We start from the raw sequence: 19,105 nt of genomic DNA on the forward strand, positions 1-19,105 counted from the left end.
GCTTATAGCAATGATCAAAAGTAATGGTTTTTTTTTTAATTCTGAAGGCTTTACACATCCGGTTTTCAAATATTTTTATCTTGTTGGCACACATATTACTGATGTATGTTTCAATTTTCAGCTGTTGCGAATGCTTGGTTTACTCTTGACAGTCGAAAAGGTCGTGTGTGTTTTCGAGTGCTCAGCCAGTTTTACTTTCGAAAATAATGGATCAGAATTTGCTTTCAATTTTGTTTCAAAAATTGAATGAAGTACAGCACCGCTTCCGAAATGTTGACTCGAGGTTTTGGCAACTCTACTATGAGTAAGACAAGAGTTTAAGGGTGGTATAAAGGTTTCAAAGAGGGTCGAGAAGAAGTACAAGACGACGACCGTACTGGACGCCCTAGCACGTCCATTATCGACGACAATGTGGAAGAAGTAAAGAAAATGGTTCTGGGAAATCGCCGAATCACCATCAGAGAGGTTCCTGATGATGCTGAAATGCCCTTTGGCTCAAGCCAATCAATTTTTTCGGATGTTTTGATCACGAAATGTGTAGCAGAAAAGTTTATTCCGAAATTGCTGAATCTCGATCAAAAACGACGTCGCGTAGACATCGCTCAAGAATTGCCGAATGAAGTCGACAATGATCCAGAATATAATTGCGTAGGCTTCCGCGGCCAGAGTCAGTTGAAATAAAAGTTTTCTGTACATCGTACCGCGTCATAACGTAAAAAAAAAATTCGACTGGAGAAACCAGCGTTTCGGAAATGGTTACAGTGGCTCTCTTCCGGGTTTTCAGTAGACGAAGAAAAAGGCCACTGCAACCGTGGCCGAAACGCTGGTTTCTCCAGTAAAGTTATGATGCGGTACGATACTCAGAAAACTTTTATATCAACGACCCAGAACTTCTAAAGGAGGTCACAACAGATGACGAAACATGTATCTACGGGTATGACGTCGATACCAAAACCCAATCGTCCCACTGAAAACTGGCTGAACAGGCAAGTCCGAAAAAAGTTCGACAAGGTCGATTACAGGTGAATGTTCGTCTCACGGTTATCTCTGATTACTATATGATAGTGCAACCTGAGTTCCTTCCTTATGGTCATACGGTCAATAAGGAATACTATGTGGAAATTAGGCGTCGAAGAAAACGAGCACTATTGTGGCAAAACCACTCGCGAAAACTGTATCACGATAATACTCCCGTTCACACCTCAAGGCTTGTTGGTGATTTTTTGCAAAAGCCTTTATGTTGTCTCAGCCAACGTATTCGTCGGACATGGCTCCCTGCGAGTTCTTTCTATTTTTGAGGCTGAAGCGAACCATGAAAGGACGGCGTTTTGCCATCATTAATGAGACAAAAACAGAATTGCTGAAGGAGCTGCACGCCTTAGCAAAAGTGAGCTCCACAAGTGCTTCCGAGACTGAAAAAAAAAAAAAAAAAAAAAAAAAAAAAAAAAAAAAAAAAAGCTGGCACAAGTGCACTAGATTTGAGGGAGATTACTTTGAATGGGAGAAAGCAAAAAACAGAATGGATGCCCAACATCAAGGACAATATAATGTAGTTAAACATCGAAAATAGAACAATGAACCGCATGTACAGCTTTAAATATCTTGGAGAGTAGATCACAATCAATGGGCCAGATAAAAAAGCTATGAAAGCAAGAGCTAGAAAAATCAAAATAACTTTCCAAAGCATAAGAAATATTTACAACAGAGTGTATGTTTTTCAGAAGTACAAAACTTTATGATAACATCCCAAAACCTGTATGTATGAAGGGCTTTCAATAAGCAATGCAACACATTTATTTTCTGAAAGTACGTTCACATCATTCAGGATTCCAACAACGGTATTATTCGCCAGTCTTTTGGCTACAAAACCCTATTTTTCAACATAATCTCCGTTCAATGCGACAGCCTTTCGCCACCTTACTGGGAGGACCTATGGGCCCGCATGGTACCACTCTACTAGCCAACCTCGGAGCCAACGTCTTAATGCATCAATAATCTCCCCATTATCCACGTACTGGAGTGCATCCTTGATTGGGCCAAATAGGTGGAATTCGGGAAGGTGCGACATCCTGCAACACACGTTCGAGTGCCCCAACTGGTGGATGAATGTGTCAGCGCTACCAAGAGAGACGTCCACTTCAACAGCGAGGTCTTTGACTGTGATCCGTCGACAACTTCGAATAAGAGTGTCCGCACGTTCCAACACTGCAGGAGCCATAGCTGTGTGCAGCCAGCACGCGAGAGATCAGACAGGTTTGCGTGACATTATTGCGATGACGAAAGACGCCTCGCCCGATGACTTACCGTGCTTTTGTCCATTTCCGAGTCTCAGTTGAGATTCTGCAAAGGCCTATGAATATCTGCGATCCTCTTATTTTATGCCAAAAGAAACGACAGCTCTCTGTCTGGAACGCACCTCCATTACAGACGCCATTTTGAAGGGTAAGTATAGCGCCGCCAGCAATCGGAAATTCATGAGACTGTAGGGGCTGAAGCGGCAAGATTCCACGAAGTCCCACATCCGCATTTTTTCAACCGAAACTGGCCGACAAAAAAATGGGTTGCGTTACTTACCGAACGCTTCTCGTATATGCATCTGAGTGCGTGTTTACTAATGGAATTAGAATGAAGAGAAAGAAAGATCTTACACAAAATAATCATTCCAAATTATAAAAACTGGATTATATTATGTATAGGCCTTTACGTGCGCGCCTGGTAAGCGAGTCTGAGATGGTGAGTCCCGCAGACAACCGGTGACAGAGTTGTCATTGAGGTTGACGCAGGTAAGACCTTTGTGGCCACCGCCGAGGAGGAGAGCGAATCTGAACGGAAGTCGCCAGAATTCCAATCTACCTGCCACAGTGCGCATTCAAACTGGCCGATTAGAGTGAACGGCCAAAGACGGAGAAATATCGTCACGAATATATATGAATATGAATGATACACACATAGCAAATAGCCTTGTACAAAATTCAGACTCACCTTTCCACAGAGAGTTTCACGGCGGAATTACGAATAATACGACCTCAACTTTTTGTACAGTACTTCATAGCTTATAGCAAGTTCAAGTTGTATAAATACGATAATTATATGAAAATTAGAAACTGCGATACCAAAACAGATATAAGACCTAGGGAGGTGTCGTTCGACAGCTCATACCATTAGCTACCGGAACTAACCATGATCAGTAGTGTACACAAATTTATTTAGCTGGCAGGCACGAAGGCGTGCTGATGAATTTAATTACTTAATTCATTATAGAAAACAATCAATTGCTTAGACAGATACAACAATGTATCTTCGGATAAGACACTAACTTAAGAAATTGGCTTAGATACAGACATTTCATTACGTAAGGACCAATTAATTAACATGATTAAATGGAGGAAGTAATATTCTTGATAGCGGAGAACTGTATAGAAAGGAGTAATTTTGTGTGCAACAACAACAAACGGGAGAGAAATTCTGTAAGACAGATATCATAAACGTAATCTCATAATTAGAAATAAGCAGTATCCTATGTTTTGTTTCCAAAGATCGCAACGTGCGATTCAGTCAATGAACTATATCTCCAATAATATTAGTTATAGAAATAAGATCGAGGCATGAAGATCAATTTTAGTTTGAACTTAGTTTCCACTAAATTTCCATTATTTCTGAGCAGTATCCAGTGTGGAACGAGACGGCGCTATGTATGAGCGTTTGCAAGAACAGTTAGAACGTTGAACAACGCTGAACCACTAACGGTTTGGGGAGTGTCTATTTCCAGGTGGCATCAAGGTCGTTTCAATTTTCGAGTAGCTACCGTTTTTGAACTTCTTTTCTCTGTATAGAGTACTTGGAACTTAGAAATATTCCGTGAGTATTTGGAAGACTCTTTACTTTAAACGACAAGAGCAGCTGTAATCAATAATCTTCATATTCAATAGCTGCTGAATGCTCTATCATTTTATTATTAGAATGAGGCTCGAGCTAATGTTATAAATTATTTGCAAGTGCGAAGATTGTTACGAAAGACTATTGAATTCCAATGAACTTACGCGAATTCATAACTCTGAATAATTTTGAATTATAGTGAACTGACTGACATGAATAGCTGCTTGGTTTGCTCCCTCCTTCAGCACTTGTTGCCGAAGCCTATCGTCTACACAGTGACCAGACACATATTAGTGGTAATCTGAAGTTGCATCTCATATGAATAAACTTTGTTTTAAAACCGTTGTGTGTCGCCAATCTCCACTTAGATTTCGACTCTACAGCCCTGTATTCGTAAGTTTCAGACAGCAGCAGGTCAACGCTCACTGAATCACAAGGACGTAATATGGCCGTGTATAGTCACCCCCTAAGACAGACAGCGACCCGAATTTGAAGTTACATTGTCCCGCCATACGAACAGCACAGAAATCTGATTACAGAGGCAGAGCGCAGGCTCTACAGAAAAAAAAAATCATGCAAGAAATATATTCTAAAATAGAAAAAATTACGGACACAATACGGAAACGCAATTTCGGTTTTGTGGGCACGTGCAAGAATAAATGATTCCAAGTGGACGACACGCATTTTCAACATTTTATACTTGAAACCGAAACCAAGACTACCATTACACGTAAAAAAAAAAAGAAAGTAAAACCAAGAAGAAATCAATGTATTACCGGAAGACGCGCTAAACAGATTTATCTTCATAACAGCTGCAGTGACCTAAATGACTTTCCGAGACGAGAAATTACCGACTTGTGGCTAAAGGTCCTATAAACGCCGTGCTACACACTGAGAATCCAGATAAAATGGAAAAGAAAAACTGAGATCAAATACCATAATGTCTGTGAGCGTATCGTGATCCTCAGATGGCGGATTAACGGAAAAATTGTTCAATAAAAATAATGAAAACTGCAACTACTGAGGTTTCGCAATACATGAATTAACACACAACGTTTTTTTTTCTTTTTGAAACAATAAAAATAAAACCTGGAATATACCAGTACTGAAGGAAAAACTCAATGACGTGTGCATTACAATATAAGACAACTGAAATGTCTTTTGTGAAAGACTTTCCTACGGCACTACTTTTTATGGCACCTTTTACAAATATTGGAGCGTGGTCCAAGCTTTTATATAATATCTGTCAAATGTCTTTGGCATCGTATACGGGCCTCACCTCTTCTCCGCCACGGTTATCCTATAATCAATCCAGAGACGTTGAGATTCATATGTGAAACACAAAGAAGAATAACAGTTGCTGCTCATGAACTGATCCCGTGGAAATACATAGTCTCTTACGAAGTTGGACTCGTTCAAGCGAGTGAAACGTACACTTATTTATTATTGGTATAATACATTACTGTGACGATTTAATAGTCAATTAACACTTTGAACCAATGAAACTGGCGATGAAAAAAGCGCAGTTCGTGTATTTAAAATACACCTACAGGCTGCTTATGGTGTCGTATTGCATGGCAATATGCGTTCGATACCGACAAGCTACCCGGCGTTACCTGGTTATTTATCCAGTCCAATCTGACAGTAGGCAGGAAAAGTAATGAAATCTGTCTACAGAATTAAAGTTGTGCCGCACATTCCACAGTTACACGTAGCAAATCCGGACGCTACGAATTCGACACTAATATCAGTTGTATTCGATTATCTGCAAATTACACTTCCTTCCCACCCTATCAACCCTCCTAGCGACGCTTGGAATTTATTTCCTCCACAGTATTTTTACCTAGATACCAACCAATATGTGTTACATATATCCAATCCCATCCCTAAGTGCTTCGGGGAGCTCTGTGTCACGGCATATTTTTTTTTTTTTTTATCAAATGGTTCAAATGGCTCTGAGCACTATGGGACTTAACATCTGTGGTCATTAGTCCCCTAGAACTTAGAATTACTTAAACTTAACTAACCTAAGGACATCACACACATCCATGCCCGAGGCAGGATTCGAACCTGCGACCGTAGCGGTCACGCGGTTCCAGAGTGAAGCGCCTAGAACCGCACGGCCACACCGGCCGGCTTTTTTTACCAGATAGTATGTCATACATGTAGGAAATTTGGTTTAAATTGTTGCAAGCATTATACAGTTATGATTTAGATGTCACCCCTTCTTAATGCGACTTCACCCTCAGAGAACAAAATTCATCAGAACTGTTACTATTTAGAAGGCCCCGAAAACTATAGAACCGACACGTTTTCTACACGTCTTTCCCTTCACTAACTCCACCTCTTCTCTAAGAGTGCTAGGAGTGTCTCATTTAAACAGTATATGTTTCCAAATAGTAACTCATACATGTACCGAGTTGGGATGAAATTGCTGCAGCGGTTTCAGATTTTTAATTAGGTATCTCTACTTCCCTACCCCAAAAAATAGGCGTAACTAAATCATCGGAGTATCAGTTTTGGTTGAAACTGCTCGTTAATACTTGGAGTGAGTTATTTGGGGGAAAAACGGAAACCAGATACATTTTTGTACATGGTTTCGGCATTACGTTTTTCAGACTTCAAATTAGTCAGTAACAGTCTAACTGTGCATCTCAAATGTATTTTCGTGTAGCAAAGTCCAAAAGAAGTTGTGCTTCTTTGCATACTTATTGTTTTGTTCGGGAGCTACGCCTGGAACTTCTATACGAAAGAAAGTCAGAAGCTACCTCTAACGACAGATGGAGTACACGCCGACTGGTTCAGTCAGTATCATAATGTAAGAATCGACAAAGGTCAAAGAGAATAAGTGGCAAATACACAACTGTGGTTTCTGATTTTCCTTTTTACTTGATATTCAGTTCATACACTCCAACTAAATTCCAAGCTTGTACTACTATAGACAGACTTTCGAGTACAATTAGGCATCCATGTGCTCTAACACTCTAGGCTGTGACGATATAATTCTCTGCATCCGCATTTTGCAAGCCCCTTTACGGTGTGCCGTGGAAGTGACTTCTTGCGCCAGAATAATTTCCATCCCTTTTCTCGTCCATTCGCGTATGATGGCGTGGGAAAAACAGCGGTCGGTATACCTCTCTGAGATCACGTATCCTCTCGAAATTTTAGTAATAATCCTCCACACGATGCGTAACGTCGGTTTTTTAAGCACCTGTCATTGTAATTTGATAAGAATATCAGGAAGACTCTCGTCCTTTCTAAAAGAACCCAAGACTAAATGCGGCACTCTTCACTGGATCATCTTTGTATCATCTATTCATTCCACCTGATGTAAATAGGAGACTTTTTATCACCAACGCGCATCCACGTGGAGAGATGCCAACGACCGTTTCATTCAGCCTTACAATGAAAGGGATAGGGAATATTTAATTAATTTAAAATCCAAATCTGGATCGGTCCTGGAGACGTGCACAAACTTCCAATTATCACCAAGTAGTACACAATCCTGATGCTTGCACATTTTATGATTCCTTTACAGGAGAGACAAATATCATATCACCATTTTAGCCCGTCGAGGCATGGAAGTATCATTTACGGTTACAAGTGTCTGTGTCCATACAGTGTGTGTTTATGTTCACGCTGTGGACTCCGCGATAATTGGAACTTCGGGTCGTAACTGTAACGTGTCGGATAACCGAAGGGGACCACTCGCGATAAGCGAGAAATCCGGGTTCGGGTGCAGGTCTGGCAAAAAATTTTCATCTGTCGCTAACAGCTGACGTCAATACAGATTCGAAAATGCGGATCAAAATCGTAATATTTCTTCAAGTCGTTAATAATGCGTGAGCTTAAAACGTGTTCCACAATTGTGTAACAGATTGACCTCAGCTATACAGGCCTGTAATCATGCTCATTGTACTCGGTGGTAAAGTACTAGAATACCCATACAAATGTCTTGGGTCCTATCAACTAACAGCCCTAGGATTTAGTTACTCACAACTACGCACATAAAAAAATATTTTTATTACATGCCCTTTTTCGGTGTTATCTTCTGACAGTTTATTTTCCATGTGCTGTATGTTCTTTCCTTTTGTCTTATTTCATATTTTTTCAGTGTTCTGTTGAATGTAAGAACATATCTATGAATTTCATTACATTTATCGATGTCACATATCCTGTAGTGTGATTGGCTGTTATAAGCAAATCAAGGAAGCGCCATGGTAATTACGAGCTTGCAAAGGTAACACGCTATACTTGTTGGTTGTCGTATTTATATCTGCGCACTACAAAAAGATCCAGTTTAATGCTTACACCGTATTTAAGATAATTAAGAACGCGTCCTTTTTTTACGATTTGCTGCGCGGAAGTTTCGGAAAATGTGACGTCAACGAATAAAACAGTTACCGGAATAGACTTCCTTCGAAGTAAGGTATTTTCGTTTCACGTCACATCTAGAGCATCAGGTGTTTACGAGGGAAATGGTAATTTTTATGTTTGTTATACGCGAACCTCAGCCTTGAGAAATAAGTCAAGATCCAATTTCAACATGTAATTAATATCAGTTAATGAACTAGTGGCCGTAGATTTACATTTTCTCTCGGAAATAAGGAAGAAGCCAAATTACGTGTTGTTTCGAAGAAACCACCGATTTCGCGTTATCGTTAATGGCGAATTTTCCTGTCGCTACTTACAACTTCTTTCACTTCTGGCTATGTTTTTTAATGTGAAAAACGCAGGGTTTCGCCGTGTTTCGGAGCCCATGTTCAACTGTAGGTTCTCCTATAACTGGCCGTGCAAGTCAGTTCAAAAGCCGAAGAATCACTAACAGGACCATTCCTAGTGCAGCACAGAGGAGTTGAAACCAAACTTGGCGTTGATGACGGCATTACTGGACTTGTCCAGCGCACAAGTACCGACAGAAGAAAGAGGAAAATCCTCGATGGGCTCTGTAAGCACTGACACACACCGGCCGAGAACGACCGCACGCCGTGTTATCGGTGCGGGGCGCCAGGACGGGCCGTCGCCTCCCGCGTGCCTCCCCTACCATTAGCCCGCGCAGCATGCGCCACTATCTGGGATTATACATTTCGGGAGAAAGCCGGGGGTGGCGCATGCAGGGGGCGACTCGAGGGGGCGGCGAAAGGGACAGTCCGTCCACGCTGCAACCGGCGGAGATTGCGCGTTACTTCGTGAACAATGCAGGCCCGCTCTCTGAACAGCATTGTAATCTATGGTTTGGCTGTCAGACACTCAAGAGGGGTGACTGCTGCAACCTCGGCGGGATGTTCTTTCCACGACTCCACACTGCGGAGGCGTTTAAGACTGTGCATATAGCCGTATACAACACGAAAGTCAATTAATCACGCATCAGTGTCAGCGAAAAGCGGACCCATGTAGCCAGTCAACCCAGTGACTATACAGTAATTTCACATCAGCCGGCCAGCAGTTAAGTAGTCATGACAATAGAAGTTTCGTATCGTCATAGCTATGAAATCCGTGGCTTTACAAACAACGTGTCTGAACCAAACTAAACAAACACAGGCAAAAAAGTTGTGCTGAATAATTCAAACAATGTTGGAGGGGGAGACAATTTAAATGACTGGGGAGTAATAGCGAAGTGAGTCTGACAGGTTTCAATTTTGGGTCCATTCCTACTTTTTATATGCGTGAATGACAGTCCGTTTAAAAGTCGTCAAGCAGCACTGGGATTTTGCAGACGATAACACTGTTATAACGAATCCTACTGGAGAGAAAGAAACAGAATGGCGTTTTTCATAAAATTACTAAGTGGTTTTCTGAAAATGGACTCTCCCCAAACTTTGTAAAACACACTCTACTCATGAAACTTCCTGGCAGATTAAAACTGTGTGCCGGACCGAGACTCGAACTCCGGACATTTGCCTTTCGCGGGAAAGTGCTCTTGCCCGCGAAAGGCGAAGGTCCCGAGTTCCAGTCACGGTCCGGCACACAGTTTTAATCTGCCAGGAAGTTTCATATCAGAGCACATTCCGCTGCAGAGTCAAAATCTCATTCTGGACATTATACTCAGTTCTGCGGAACAGAGTCGTAGCAATAACTGACGTAGCACACGGACAGAAATCAGTAAGAAGGGTAAAATGTTCCAACGTGTTGGATGTACATATAGCTTAAAACTTGGAATGGCAGAAGCATACTACTGAGTCTCCTCACATATTTTGCATACCTCCACTCAATAATGTCTTATGGAATAATTTTCTGAAAACTGAGTAGTAAGAACAATATGAAGTGTATAACCGTTAGAAAGAAAATAATGATTGCTAAAAACAGAGTAATAAGAACAATAAAACGTGTTTAATGCAATCATCTTGTAGGTATCTCTTCAAGAGCTTACGCTATTAAGTTTCATCATCGCAATTTGAGAAAAGTAATGGGGTCCATATCCAAAACACTTAAAGGAAACTGACAGTCATCACACATAATTAAAGCTGCACTGCCTCAGAACTGCGTTCAATATGCAGTAACAAAAATTTTGCATCATTTTCTCAATAACAAAACGCTTTATACATAGTAAATCAAGTTTTAAGTCTAACCAAAATTAATATCTTGTGGATGAATCCTTCTATTCCATAGAGGAATCTTTACTTGTAAACTGGCGGCCTGTAGAAGATTTGCATGAATGTGACAAAAATATTGTGTTCATTAATGTTAACACTAATCATGTACATAGAGCGTCTAAGATGATTCGTTCCACATCATTCGCTTAAAGGGATTATTTACCATGCAACATTTACGTGATTTTCTTTTTTCCTTCTTTTATTTCGCTTCACAAATTTCAGTCACGGCTATCTTTGGATTACGCCTTCACCACAACATTTCAAAATTAACAAATTCAGTGTTTGAGTTGGCGATTGTTAGCTTTATTCGCTCTGCCTCTTGAACGGTCCCTCCTCTTTTGAGCGACTGATTCATCTCCGGGGATGGCGCAAAAGGGATACGATAAAACTCCATGGGTTGGAAAAAAAAATGGAAACCCCAAAAACACAACACATTACCATGCCTAATACGGTGCACCGAAGCAGTTGGACTAAAAACAACTTCCAGTCGTCTCGGAATGTTTAAATTCAGATCCTGTATGGTTTTCAGGGGAATCATATACCATTCTTCCTGCAAAATAGTGGAAGGTTCAGATAACAATGATGGAGGTGCTTAGCAATAACGCACCCTTCAAAGCAGACCACAAATGCTCAATAACATTGAGATCTGGTAATAATTATGGTTACCAGTAGAGATGCAACAATATACCCTCGTGCTCACAAAAGCAGTCCTGCACGATGCGACCTGTGTGAACAGGTGTCCTGCCGACTTGAGCACATTATCACCACTGGGGAGTGAACACTGCATCACCGGGTGGACTTGATCAGCCAAAATATTTACATAACCCTTGGAAGTAATGCAATCTTCAGGAGTAACCATGAGGCCTGTGGAATACCACAATATGGCTGCCCAAATTACCACCGAACCCCCGCCATGTTTCACTCTTGGCAGAAGATGGAAACCGGGTTAAACATGGCACATCCGACCAAATGACATTCTTCCATTGCTCCATAGTCCAGGTTTTACAGCTTTGGTACCATGTCTTCCTGTTGCAGACATTTGGAGACTGGGGAGCGTTTTGGAATTCCAGCTCCCCCTGCAATTCCCTGCTTATGGAGCTCCCTTCACGTAGTTTTGATCCTGACAGGGTTCGCGATTACGATTCAGCTCTACAGTGACTTTTGGAGCAGCCGTCCTATTAATTTTCGTCACCATCCCGTAAAATGAGCGTATGTCATGATCACTCAGCACAAATTGCCGAATCCGATGCGACTTTGCAGATGTTGTTTTTCCACTTTACCTGTATGCGGTATAAATCTTGGATACGGGGCGTCTTGACACACCGAACACTTCGGCTGTCTTGGTTATAAAAGCATCCACCATACGAGCAGCAACATTTTGCCCACTTTCGGGTTCATTTAGCTCCGACATATGGCAACCGTGACTACAAAGAACACTGTTCGACCACGACTGACACTTGCAATGTAATGACGATATTGCATATGGGTCGTTGCGGTCAAATGCAACAGCGCAACTTGCAAGCACGGTTAGCATCAGCATTTACACTGAGGTGACAGAAGTCCTACGATACCTCTTAATATCATGTCGGACCAATTTTTACCCGGCGTACTGCAGCAACTCGACGTGAAATTGACTCAACAAGTCGTTGGAAGCCCTTGCAGAAATGCTGAGCCATGCTGCCTCTATAGCTGTTCATAACTGCGAAAGTGTCGGCGGTGCAGGATTCTGTGCACGGTCTGACCTCTCGATTACGTCTCATGAATGTTCGATGGGATTCATGTCAGGCGATCTGGATGGCGAAGTCATTCGCTCGAACTGTCCAGAATGTTCTTCAAACCAATCGCGAACGATTATGGCCTAGTGACATGGTCCATTTTCATTCGTACAAACTCCATCGCTGTTTAGGAACATTAACTCCATGAATAGCGGCAAATGGTCTAAAAGTAGTCGAGCATAACCAATTCTAGTCAATGACCGGTTCAGTTGGACCAGAGGACCCAGTCCATTCCCTATAAACACAGCCCATATCATAATGGTGCCACCACCAAAGCTTGTTGACAACTTCGGTCAACGGTTTCGCGGGATCTGTGCCACACTCGAACCCTACTATCAGCCCTTACCAACTGAAACTGGGATTCATATGACGAGGCCACGATTTTCCAGTCGTCTAGGGTCCTACCGATACGGTTACGAGCCAATGAGAGGCGCCGCAAGCGATGTCGAGTTGTTAACAAAGGTACTCGCGTCGGTCCTCTGCTGCTGCCAAATTTCATCACACTGTCCTAACGGATACTTTCGTCGTATTCCCACATTGATCTCTGCGGTTGTTTCACGCAGTGTTGCTTCTCCGTTATCTCTGACAGCGCTACGCAAACGCCGCTGCTCTCTTTCGTTAAGTGAAGGCCATCCGCCACTGCCCTGTCCGTAGTGAGAGATAATGCCTGAAATTTGGTATTCTCGGCGCATTCTTGGCTCTGTGGATCTCGGAATAACGAATTCCCTACCAGTTTCCGAAATTAAATTCCCAGGCGTCTAGCTCCAACTACCTTTCCGGGTTCAATGTCTGTGAATTCCCGCCGGGCGGCCATAATCACGTCGGAAACATTTTCGCGTCAATCTCTTGAGTACAAACGACAGCTCCGACAATGCACTGCCCTTTTATACCTAGTGCACGCGATCCTGCGGCCATATTTATATGTGCATATCGCTATACCACGACTTTTATCATCTCAGTGTAGATGCAAGCATGCACTTCTCACCGTGTTTCCTTGTTTTTGTTCAACCCTTGTACATGTTTTCCCTACATCTCATTAACCATGGTAATGTGTTATACTTCTGGCGTTTCCACTATTTCTGTTCACCTCCTGTGCGTATTATACGAATACAATACGGTGTTGAAAGATGATGATAAATTCACTAACTTATATCCATATTCGATAACATACTAATATGAGTAAAAATAAGAATGAAAATAAAATGGCAAATAAAATGCAGCGCATCACACAGAAAGGGAAATACTGCAAATTATGTGTCCAATTATAGTTTATTTTCTGTATTATTTACTAATTAATTAATTTCAATTATTATTGATTTTATTGAACATCTGAAGGTGACTTACGTTGGTGAAACCGGTTTTTTGCTAAATATTATAAAAAACTGCGATTGTGATAAAGATTTCCTTATAAATAAACTTCTCGATCACGTGATATTGATTAACGACAGAAATAGGACTTCAGAATTTACCATATCTTTCGGTTAACTTAAAGACATAAAAAAGGAATAATCAACACGTCTAGCGAAACTAACTTTCTGAAGCACGTCGTGTACAATGTTTTGAAAGTGATATTTTTTGGATACCTCAGCTCCTCTCGATCGTAACCAATGAATTAAATATCAAGGAATGGTACAACGTGCGTTTGCAAATAACTGCAAAAAGTACAACGATTAAAATATTTCCAATGTTGAGATCCGTAGCCGGGGACACAATAAGTAAACCTCAGGTGTCGACACGACTACGAAGCATATACTTACGATGGAAAGTATTTCTACAACATTTTATGATACAGTTATGTTCCACCTCCGTTGCACACCGCGTCAGAAATGCCACGCGATTAATAAATTTACTTACCTAGCTGCAAGCGTCGACAGAAGCTCGAGACCAGCTAGTAGAAAGTTGGCTCCATTGGGGTCGTTGTCGATAGGGTCCCTGACGCCCCCGCAGTAGGCTGCCAGACGGTCCACAACGCCCAAGCTCACAGTGTAGCTGCAACAAGCGGAACACCACCGACGATAGTAAATACGGTTCGAAAAGCACCAACACAAACACAGTTAATTACGTTTTCATCTACTAGGGCCGTAATTTAATCACATTGCTTGCACGTTGACTTGAAAATAAGCAGTTCCGTAAAATATCGACAGACTCATTTAATAAAAGTACGTCACTGGCGGGTGAGCGACAACGGTGTACTGTTTTAACGTTCTAAGGAATTTTAAAACTGCGTTAGTCATCGTCTTAAAATTAAGAGTTATATTTTTAATCACATCGTGGGATTTTTTTATTACAATGACTCAGGGAGAGCGTTGGTACATGTACCTATACAACATCAAACAGCGACAAAATTTCTGCTGTGTGTAGCCCGAGTGGTTAGCGTGCAGAAACAAAGAAGAGCAGTGTGTTCCATGAATAAATACTTACATAACTACATTCTGCCAGATGATGATGTTGCTCCTCTCATATCTCAAGTATGTTATAAGAAGTACTATTATACTCGCACATAGCTGCCGCGATTAGCCGCTTCTCTTGAATGGACCTAGGGTAACCCTTCCCTCATTCCAAAATTACAAAACGAGCAAAACACAAAATACAACAAAGTGGAGTTCACAAAGCATTCGGTAATGACAACGAGGTTGACAGTGCCATAAAGGAGATAGAACTCGTCCGACTACTGCCTGTATTGTCCATAGTGCAAACGAGCATTCTCGCTGCACTTCGTAACGTTTATCTTTACATCGCTATCCCAGTGCTCTCACTGCACACAACTTCGCCGTCCACGATCAGTTTGCCGGCCACTGTGGCTGAGCGGTTGTAGGCGCTAAAGTCCGGAAACGCGCGATTGCTACGGTCGCAGGTTCGAATCCTGCCTCGGGCATGGATGTGTGTGATTTCCTTAGGTTAGTTAGGTTTAAGTAGTTCTAAGTTATAGAGAACTGATGACCTCAGATGTTAAGTCCCATAGTGCTCAGAGCCATTTGAACCATTTTGAACGATTAGTCTAAAATAAACACAAAAGATCTCTAAGTCTTGAGTACAACGGTTTAATCTTCTGTTATGCCTTAAGCTCATGTTTTGTTTACGAAGAGACAACACAAAACTACACTGGTAACATTTGGAAACGTAAAAACATATCTGTAACATTGACTGCCGAGTCTACACAGGTTCTGGGTATCGTGAACGAACAGATCTAGCTGTGTGTCACACGACCGTTGTCTTCAAAAATACAGTTAATCTGATGTGCTGCTCTAAGATGAGACACAACATACTGTATCTGAAGGCAAGCTACTGCTCTCTGGTATTGAATGACGAGAATGTTGACACAAAAAATACATTTTATACGAAAGAGCACGGTGGAACAACCGCACGACAAAAAGAAAGAGACAGGACAGGAAGAAAAAAAAAACATCGTGCGGATCCGAACATCCCCCAGTTTTCCGGTCTCCCCCTTTTAGGTTGCATCCCCCGCGTCCCTCGGTGCGCGGGCAGTAACCGGGAAGTTTCCGGGCGACCAGCTGTCGCGAGAGGGGTTGAGGGGCGGGCTCCTAAAAAGCTTCTTTAGCCAATATGGTTATTAATGGGCGGGGCACGCGGGCCGGTCTCCGGAATCACTTTGCGCCGGCCGCGCCGCCAGCGCCCCCGCCCCCGCTACGCCCACACCGCTCGCACGTCAGCGAGTGCGCGACCCGCACCCCCAGCCACCCCAATTTGCGCCGGCTGCGCGCGCGGCTCCGAGCTAGCGGCCCGCCTATGAATTTTAATGAAGTCTCCCAGAATGATATTCATAATAACGACGCGGCTGCGTTACACAGCCGCCCCACGGCCCGCCGGCCGCTGTGTACATTCAATTACACGCGACCGCCGCGCCGAGACGGCGAAGGCTCACGTATGCGCACAAGCTCGGGATGACGAGCCACGTGTTACAGAGGATCCCGCATCTTACAGTTACTCAACCGAGGAATACCACGACTTCCCTCCTGTAGAAACTAACTTCCAGCTATCAGAAAGCGACCGAAGATAAAAATAACCTAATATCAAGAACAGGCGATGGTTACAAAAGATGGTTGACTGTAGGCCCAGGGCTGCCCTTGCTTGCCATCTCTTCTATATATGTCATTTTTAGCTCATTATACACAACGTAATTAAGAGTGCTACATCACCACCAACGATTAGGCGTTCCGTCCAGTGCCGCTTCAGGATTGTTCGCGCCCTCTCTTTAACCCTAGAGTGGGCGCGCCGTTATATTTTATACACCAGAGTCACCTTTTACACTCTACAGGAGAAATGGCAAGTTTTACAGCCACCTAATTGTGGACAGCTTTCTAGTCACAGTTTAGCTTATGTTTAGTTCTGTCAGAGCGATTGCAGCTTCAAAAGTTAACAGCAGCAGCGCCGTACTTTATACACCACGCGCCTTGTCGAGTAAGTACTGTTTCGTATTATCAGCGTTATCTCTTGTGCTACAAAGTGGTAGGCCTATATTTTAGAGCTTTCCGTTATTATAGATAATTATAAAACTGGGGCAACCACAGCTAAAATAGTTCTACATGACTGATTGACAATTCATACAGTAAACAGTTTTTTAGCAGGGGTGTTAAATTATTAAACATAAAACTGTATGAAAGTCCAATAGTCCGCCGTAGCTGTATTCATTCAAGTCAATTATAGACCCATACAACCGATTTCACAACTTTTAACTTGAATCTTCTTGTGTATATAAATACTATGTCACAGGGTATGGGGTGTAGTTACAGAATGCCACAGAGTGAGGCGTAGCGCCGTATAACGATCCTGCCTTGGAGGCGGTTAAGTGGGAGATGTGTCTCAGAGCTGGTAGTGACAGATGACGACGCGAGACTGGACGCGCACGTAGTTTATGTATCAGCCGATAGAGGACAATATTGGATAGGGGGACTCTGATTTTAGTTTCGATTGTTAACACTAGAGTGCACAAAAGTAATAGAATGTTTTTCATAAACTGTTCTAGTATTTTCATAAAGTGTTATTATTTCTTTTTGTGTATGTAAAATGTTATAAATGTGTTTTAGCAGTATGAATGATGCGTGAGTGTGGTTTAAGGTTAATATGAAGATAATTGTTTAACGAGTTATGTAGTAGGATTTATAGTGTGGGAACATTTCGAAGAAGTATGGATATGAACGAAGGGGATTTTTGTGGAATAGATTTGTAAAGTAAGTTTATGGTAAAGGGAAAGTTAATTCAGGTATAAATAACAATAGTAAATAACTTTGTGCATAAACAAAACTTCAGCATATTAGATAATTACGTCGGTAAAAAGTGCAGTCGGGAGGTTTACTATTTTGCGATTGGTTATGGATGAAAAGCGCGGACTGACGCGGGAGAATGTTGTTTTGCTATTGGCTGTTAAGTAAACTGACCAATGGTAAAGCAATATTGTTCGCGCACCTTTCTCTGCTGGTAGAGAAGACAGAGTATTCTAGAGTAGAGTGAGAGCCTAGCCATGAAACAGTTCGGACGTGTGTAGTAGTAGTAGTAGTAGTTCCGACGGAAATGAGAAGTTGCCGGATCTAGCAGTGTTTCATACATCAAAATTGTTGGAAAGTGACGGCATAATTATTCCGATGTGTAGAAACTTCGGAATTTTTAAGTGAATTTTGTGATGAGAAAAGACATATATTCTGAGTGGCGTATTGAGCTGGTCGGTGGCTAAAAACTGTGACTGCATTTGGTACCGACAGACTTAATATTTGACGAGCATTATCAACCAAAAACAATCAGTATTTTTGTAGCTATTACGTTTTCGGGAAATGCAACACCATAAACTTGCTAACGTGAGTGGAAGGGATTGTGAGTGACTGTGTTAAGACTAGCACGAGCTTGGCAGTGATACTTGTTCACCTAAGTTTCAGAATATATTAGTTGAGGACAAAATTTCCAAACTTTCATTTGTGTGAAAACTTTCTCCCGAAACGTAGATTAGTGACTTAAATTGCAGCCTGGTTCACGTCGAAGTACAGTAGGTTTCACTCGGCTTTCCTACTGATGATCTGCTGAGACAATGTTCACAGGTAGGTGCAGGTCCGTCGTAAAGGGACGGAAAGAACCGCCCCGCCCCAAGAGTAACTGTTGGAGTGGCTATGCAAAATTCTAAGCCCTCCTCAATTGATAAAAAAAACCGTCATCAATTTATAAAAAAAAAATCATCCATGATTGTCATGTCTGTGTTAAAAATCACGAACGGTCATCAACTTACTGATTAAAATATATTCTTGTTGGCCAACGTCAAGCAACAAAGCCCCTATAGATGTTATCCAGGGAAGTACTGGGCCCTACAGTGGCAAAAACCGATAAGCTTATGTGTGTTTGTCACCGAAATAGCAGCTGACAACATAAGCTACGACCGCCCCGTGTGTTGTCGAAGCGTGTGCTATGGCTGCTGTCTGGCATTTCAATAATTCTGAGCGAATATCGTCTATTCCAGGGTTCTCGCTTCGGATTACGTCTTTCAGTGTTCTATCAAATTCTCTTTCCAGTATCATATCTGCCTACCGTTCTTCATTCACTTTCTCTACCCTTTCTATAATATTACCCTGAAGGTCTTCTCTCTTCGAAATATTCACTACACCTTTCAGTTTTCCCTTTTCAGCTTGGTACTTGGCCTTGCCATCTGAGCTCTTGATAGACATACAGATGCTTCTCTTTTCTCCACAGGTCTCTTTAATTTCCCTGTAGGAGATATCTATCTTTCACCTTGTTACGCTTCCTTCTATAACCTTGCATTTCACATCTAATCATATCAGCTTTGCAATTTTGCCCTTCCTGTTTCTCATTTTTTTTGCGTCTGTATTCTCTTTTGACTGCTTCATATGCAACAGTTTTATG

The 19,105-nt window shown here is 42.0% G+C and overlaps 1 protein-coding gene across 5 annotated transcripts in view; it reads right to left on the minus strand.

The window, feature by feature from the left end:
• Positions 1-19,105, minus strand: part of LOC124615778 (S phase cyclin A-associated protein in the endoplasmic reticulum) — a 590,398-nt gene that overhangs the window by 119,901 nt on the left and 451,392 nt on the right. For all 5 annotated transcript variants that reach the window (XM_047143880.1, XM_047143883.1, XM_047143882.1 and 2 more), the window contains one exon: positions 14,099-14,233. In XM_047143880.1, coding sequence (XP_046999836.1) covers positions 14,099-14,233 — 135 coding nt within the window. The remainder of the gene's footprint in view (positions 1-14,098; positions 14,234-19,105) is intronic.

This window comes from Schistocerca americana, chromosome 5, assembly GCF_021461395.2.
Source record: "Schistocerca americana isolate TAMUIC-IGC-003095 chromosome 5, iqSchAmer2.1, whole genome shotgun sequence".
Taxonomy (NCBI): domain Eukaryota; kingdom Metazoa; phylum Arthropoda; class Insecta; order Orthoptera; family Acrididae; genus Schistocerca; species Schistocerca americana.